Source organism: Mus caroli, chromosome 10 (assembly GCF_900094665.2).
Source record: "Mus caroli chromosome 10, CAROLI_EIJ_v1.1, whole genome shotgun sequence".
Classification (NCBI taxonomy): domain Eukaryota; kingdom Metazoa; phylum Chordata; class Mammalia; order Rodentia; family Muridae; genus Mus; species Mus caroli.
Genome location: NC_034579.1, coordinates 52,976,674 through 52,982,673, shown reverse-complemented (window position 1 = coordinate 52,982,673; position 6,000 = coordinate 52,976,674). Strand labels below are relative to the sequence as shown.

At 36.7% G+C, this 6,000-nt stretch overlaps 1 protein-coding gene across 6 annotated transcripts in view; it reads right to left on the bottom strand.

Moving 5' to 3' along the window:
• Positions 1-753: 753 nt before the first annotated feature.
• Lims1 (LIM zinc finger domain containing 1) overlaps positions 754-6,000 on the bottom strand; it is a 103,837-nt gene continuing 98,590 nt past the window's right edge. For 3 of the 6 annotated variants that reach the window (XM_021173968.2, XM_021173967.2, XM_021173965.2), the window contains one exon: positions 754-3,987. Coding sequence is in view for 3 of the 6 variants with exons in the window: in XM_021173967.2 (XP_021029626.1) it covers positions 3,873-3,987 (115 nt within the window). In the remaining 3 variants the exon portion in view is untranslated. The remainder of the gene's footprint in view (positions 3,988-6,000) is intronic. The other 3 variants (XM_021173966.2, XM_029482450.1, XM_021173969.1) reach the window with 2 other exon arrangements.

Below are 6,000 nucleotides of genomic sequence, written 5' to 3'. Positions count from 1 at the left end.
GACTCTTTATCCTTTAAACTGCTTCTTGTCAAACATTTGGTCAGTGTGCAAGGAATTGGTATATCTACCAAACACAAGGCCAGATCTTGAATGGGTCCCTAGAGCTGGAAAATACTGTTTATTCTGACATCCAACACTTTCTGTGACATTGTGGGATGTTGTCTTTGGAGTAAGACAGTTAGTACCATTGTAATCATAGCTGCTGATTACTTGCAAGAGATCCTGAGCAAAGCAGTTTCCTTATAGGTGTGTGGGGGAGGCCACTAGACCCTCATTTGAGATAGGAGCTACTTGTTCTGTCCTGCACACCCTGACCCCAGATGTAAGTGAGTCTGCTCCAGAGGGACATGTTGTGAGAGGCACTAGAATATGTAGGAGGAAAGGTAACTGAAGGGTGGGGCTCCAAGCAGCTTTGGAGGTTGTCTCAGTGCTGAAATGATGCAGCTTTTCTATGATGCAGCTGTTCTAAAGTTATTCAAATTCTTGTAAGTAGCCTTCACCCAAACTGCTGGAAATTAGTTCAGTAAAATCACCACATCATTAAACTATGTGGGTAGAATGGTTCTCTGTCTGGGATGAGTAGACATTTATCTGTGTTGCCCCAGGAAAAGTTAATACAAAAGGTGCTAAAACTTGGCTTGTACACCACACCCAGGCCATTTTCTTTTACTTACATATATGATGTTTCTAACATATTATACTAAGTGAATATTTGAATTTTCAAAGATAGGTCAAACTAAATGATACGTAACACACTATGAATAATTATGAATATTTATTAAGCACCAAAAGTACACAGCAATGGTTGCTACATAAAAAGCACAATTATTGATATAATTTCTTGCCATTAAGCTTACAATCTAAAATAAAATACAAGGATATTGTCAGCCTACATCAAAGCTTCCCTAACTTGAAATTGGCTACTTTGGCAAATGGATGAGGCAAAATGACCTATTTCAGGCAAAGTGGTATAATAAGGCTTTGAACATGACACAAAAAAATCTTTTTTGTGTATCCATTTTCCATGTTATATTAGGATAAGGACAAAAAGGGCACTTGGAAATTTCATAAGCACAATGAATTATTTCAGATTGTTCTCAGAAATTCAAACAGATGTTCACTGACAAATGCCAGCAGCCAGTGAAACCCCACAACTAATAGGAAGTAGATGAAGTCTCTGTCTTGGCCCCATTTAGACCTCCATCTTCCACACTAAGGGCTCTTATGATTTACCCCACAGTGAAAAGCACCATCTCTAGATGAATTATCATATAATTATGAGATCAAACTTACTGGAATATTCCTGTCTGAAGAGAAGTGAGCAAAGACAGCAGTGGGGACTCTGGCTTAAGCGATGCTATGTAAGCAAAGGCAGTCAGGCAAGGCCACACACCTCTAAAGTGATGGGGAAAGCACAGGAATGACTGCTTTTCTGCTCCATACTTCCAGTGAGGTATGTAAGTTAGCATCAAGACGCTAGACTACAAATTCTATTTGCCTAAGGCATGTACAATAGTTCATAAATACTTTTAAGGTAGCCACTGCTAGTCATTCTTAGCTGACAAAGGCACACTGAAGAAATTTTGGTTCTTATTGTCAAAAGCAAAGACAAATTTAAAATGCTTAACAAACACAAATCATGTATATTTTTAGTCACATATAATTCTCTTAATACCAAAAGACTATCAGGAAATAAAATGATTAGTTACAAGTTAGTTATCTGGAAACAGAAATGTATCCCATAATGTGCATAATCAAGTATTTTAAAAATTCATGATTATAAACTTTTAATGGCAGAGTAACAGCATCCTGAGATATCCTTTATGTGTGTACACATCTATATTTCTGAATGTGTGCATATGTGTGTGGATGTGGAAGCCAGGGATCAGTGTTGGCTGTCCTTCCTCAGGAGGCATCCACCTTGCTTTTTGGGATACAGGATTTCCCCGTTGGATCTGGGTCTCACTAGTTAGGCTGAGTTTGGCTACCTCGTAAAATCCAGGGATCTGCTCCCTCCAAGTTCAAACTCAGGTCCTAAGGCTGGTGTGAGTCCATTACTGACTGAACGTTTTCCTAGGCCCCAGAGATATTCTTTATGGCAAAACGATACACTAGTGTTTCTGTTTGTGGGGATGTTTTGGGGGATAGTATCTCACATTGTAACCTAGGATTTGTCTCCAACTCCTGGTAATCTCTCTGCCTCAGCCTCCCAAATGCTGAGACTACAATGTGAGTCATTATATCCAGCAGTGTTTGCAAAATATATCTTGGCAACTGAAAAAGAAGGTAACATGTTAGCAGCAGAAAAATTTAAAAACTGTTCATACTCTTGCATATTGAGTTCATACAAACAGAATGGCCCAGACATTTCAGGATAACAAGTTTTATAAAGTAGAACTCACCAAGTTTCCCTAGAGCTGATACTCTTACTACCCTCTCTCACTCTAACAGTGTCATCTACGGTTTTACTGCTTTAGAGTAAATAAGACCCAGTTATGACATCTGAAATAAAAAAGCCTTCATTAAAATGTTTTAGTATATCAGCATAGTTCTAATAAGAGGACAGGAATTAACTTTCATTGGCTTCCTGAGAAAAGAATTTTTAAAGTATATATCCGTGGTGAATGATTCTAAACTTATGAATCTCAGTCAAAATACTTATTTTGATATTATAAGAAATATCTAGAATTCCTGATTATAGGATGCAGTTTTCTAAGGCAAGGCAAGTTAGATTATGTATGAAGCATAGATATTAGCACAAGGATAATACAAGATACAGTCATTCTTTCTGAAACAAGGTTTTAATATGCAGCCCTGGGTGGCCTAGGACTCACAGAGATCTGCCTGCAGAGAACTGGGATTGAAGCCTAGTGCCACCACACCTGGCTCACGCTCACTTTTGAAAGCCATACATTCGAAGCTGCATTATAGTGCATTTCATGTCCCATTTGAATACTATGCATTTTATGTGTAATATAGTTTTAAAATGCTTCATTTCCCCAATATCACAATGTATGCAGTATTTTCCAGATAACTGGTAATTTTTTGTTTTGTTTTGCTCAAACATGTAAAAGATGCATTAGTAGTTACAAGTATGTTGAGTAATTTTATGAAGGAAAAATTTATAAAGGAGAACAAAATAGAAAACTAAGTTTAGTGATTTAATAAAAAAAATCAGTCATCTGGAAATGTTTTTGCTTCTTAGTAATATGCATGTTCCGTTTACAACGCTAACTGGATAAGCGCATGACAACACAGGAACTCTTTGGGCATTTTACTTATTTCCTATACAGTCCCCAGTGCATGAATGGGAAACCATTTTCTTATGCGGTCAGGGAAGCCAAGCTTATGTGAGTCCTGTGAAAGCTGACTCTTTATAACAGTGGTCGTCTGCTATGTTTATTAACTGTGTGTTGGTGCATACGCACCATGGCCGTCGGTGGAGGTTAGAGAACAGCTTGTGGGAGTAAGTTCTTGCTGCACACGACCCACGTGGACACTGTCTCAGACACTTTCTTAAGGATTCAACTTAGCACTAGGCTTGGCAGCAAGTGCTTTGGCTGGTCCACAGAGCAGGGTGTTTAACTCTGAAGTTTAATTTATATTTTGGATGGCTTAATTAAAACTACCCTTTAACCTTGTTTTTGTTTTTGTTTTTGGTTATATACTTTTAATGCCTACAGACTAATATGGCTAAAGAAATGAAAGTCCTGATTTCATCTGTGTTTTACATAGAAATAAACACTTTCTTTCATTTTTAAATGAGAAAAGGGAAATGAAGAAAACCATTCTAATGCTCTGATATAGTTTTAAGCAAGGGTAGATCAAGTTAAGTAACATTGATTAGAAGAGAGAGAAAAAGACAGCAAAAGTTATTTCCTTCCTAAGGTCTCAGATAGTTTCTTAAGTCTTTTCTTCAGCTCCAAAGGAAATTTCTCGTAGCACTTCTTACAGACTGGCTTCATGTCAAATTCCACAAATTTATTCCTAAAGGGAATTATATATAAAAAAGATATTAGTGGAAATATATTCAGCACACACATGCATAATATATACACAAGCATATGATAAAGTGACATACATTCATGAAAAGACATCTAAATGAAGACACAATGTAACCCAGTATATAAAATCTCCATGTACATGTCAGGAAAGACTGTAGTTCTAATGTCAATTCTTATTATGATAAATGTAAAGAGTGACTGGTATCAGCTGAAAACTCCTACATTTAGAATATGTGATGTTTTAAGCACTGGGCCTTCTCCTCATCCCAAATAAAGTCAATCAGACTTTAAAGCACCAGGCAGTGCCTTCCTCTTCTCAGTGCCTTTTACCCCCTAGTTGCTGAGACAGTTTCACTCTAGAGCCTAGTTGGCCTAGAACTCATGGGGATTTTCCTTTCCCAGTCTACCCAGTGCTCGGATTGTAAGTGTGAACCACCATGCTCGTCACCAATAAATTTATTCCAATATATTTATTTAAAGCAAAGAAAATCTGGGTTTTTGTTTTGTTTTGTTTTGTTTTGGGGGGAGAAGGGTTTCTCTGTATAGATCTGGCTGTTCTGAACTCGCTTTGTAGACCATGCTGCCTCAAACTAACAGAGATACTCTTGCCTCTGCCTCCTGAGTGCTGTGATTAAAACCACCACACCCCACAAAGAAATAGTTTTTATAATGTGAGTGATGTATTTTTTGAAGGTAAAAGGATCTTATTATGTATTTAGTATTTTAAATTAGGCAACTATAAGGTTTCATCTTTCCCTGTAGAAATGATTTTCCTTTTGTCTCCTAATTTAAAAAAAAATTACCTGAAATTGTTAAAAAAAAAAAAGAGCTTAAATCATAATAGGTTATTTTAGCTATTGGGACAAAAAGCTGGTTATCATTCTTGAACACTAAGGTAATGGGACAACCCTTAAGTAGTCCTTAAGTGGTAGTTCAATAGAGAACATGATTCCTTTTTTAAAGCTAGAAGAACACATAGTATCAATTCACTTATGAACAGTTCTGGAGAAAACAACTTTTAGGTGGTCTCCATCTGTAATATACTCAGAAAAGCTAATTGCAGGAGCTTAGTACTGCTGAATTCCAAGCTCTGTAAGTTATTTATAACCTGTTCATTTGCTGTGAAGTTATACTTAGAAAGCATTTGTAGAATAAGCCTAGTGATACACTGTTACAGATAACAATAATTGTTTTGAAATCATTTTGTTTCTTTTTCTTTTTGAGACAGCTTCTTTCTATGTAGCTCTGGCTAGCCTAGAACTCTCTATGTAGACCAGTCTGGCCTTGAACTCACAGAGATCTGCCTGCCTCTGCTTCCTGCATGCTAGGTGAAAGGTGCATACTATCACATGCAGCACTGAGGTGATTTTAAAGAACAATGTTAATAACAAGAATAATCCCTACCCATGTATTTACAAATATGTTTTGTACATTATGACCTGTCTGAGTTTGGCTTTCCATTTGTTTGTTTTTTTTACAGAGAAACTAATGCTGATTCAAATGTTACATGTTGCCAGTTGGTAAATGAATACTTGAGGGGCAGTTTGGTTTAAATGGTGGTAAGAGGCTTGAATGTACAGAACTGTCTCATGTGCAGGCTCAGCCCAGCTTTTTTGTCACAGTGTGGCCTAGACACTTTTTCTCTGCTTTTTTATCTTTAAATAGTAGATGGAACAGTTTTAAAGTAGTTCAACATCTATCAACTGTTGCTGGTCTCTGGTTTCTCTGCTGCCCAAAGTCATTTAACTGGGGAATTCTGGGTCTTGCATGTTTTTGGAACTACATGTACTCTGTAACTATAACTAAACTAAATATTTTCCCAATGTTTTCTTAGAACAAAAACTATTTTTGGTGGCAAATGCTTAAAATATATGACTCCTCCTTTAGTGAGACTAGTTCTCTTGTTTGAAGTTTATATTTGCCTTTTAATTCTTCAACAAAAGGAAATGAGAAAATGAAGCAAAACTTCTTTTCGAGTTCAAAACACCATAAAGAA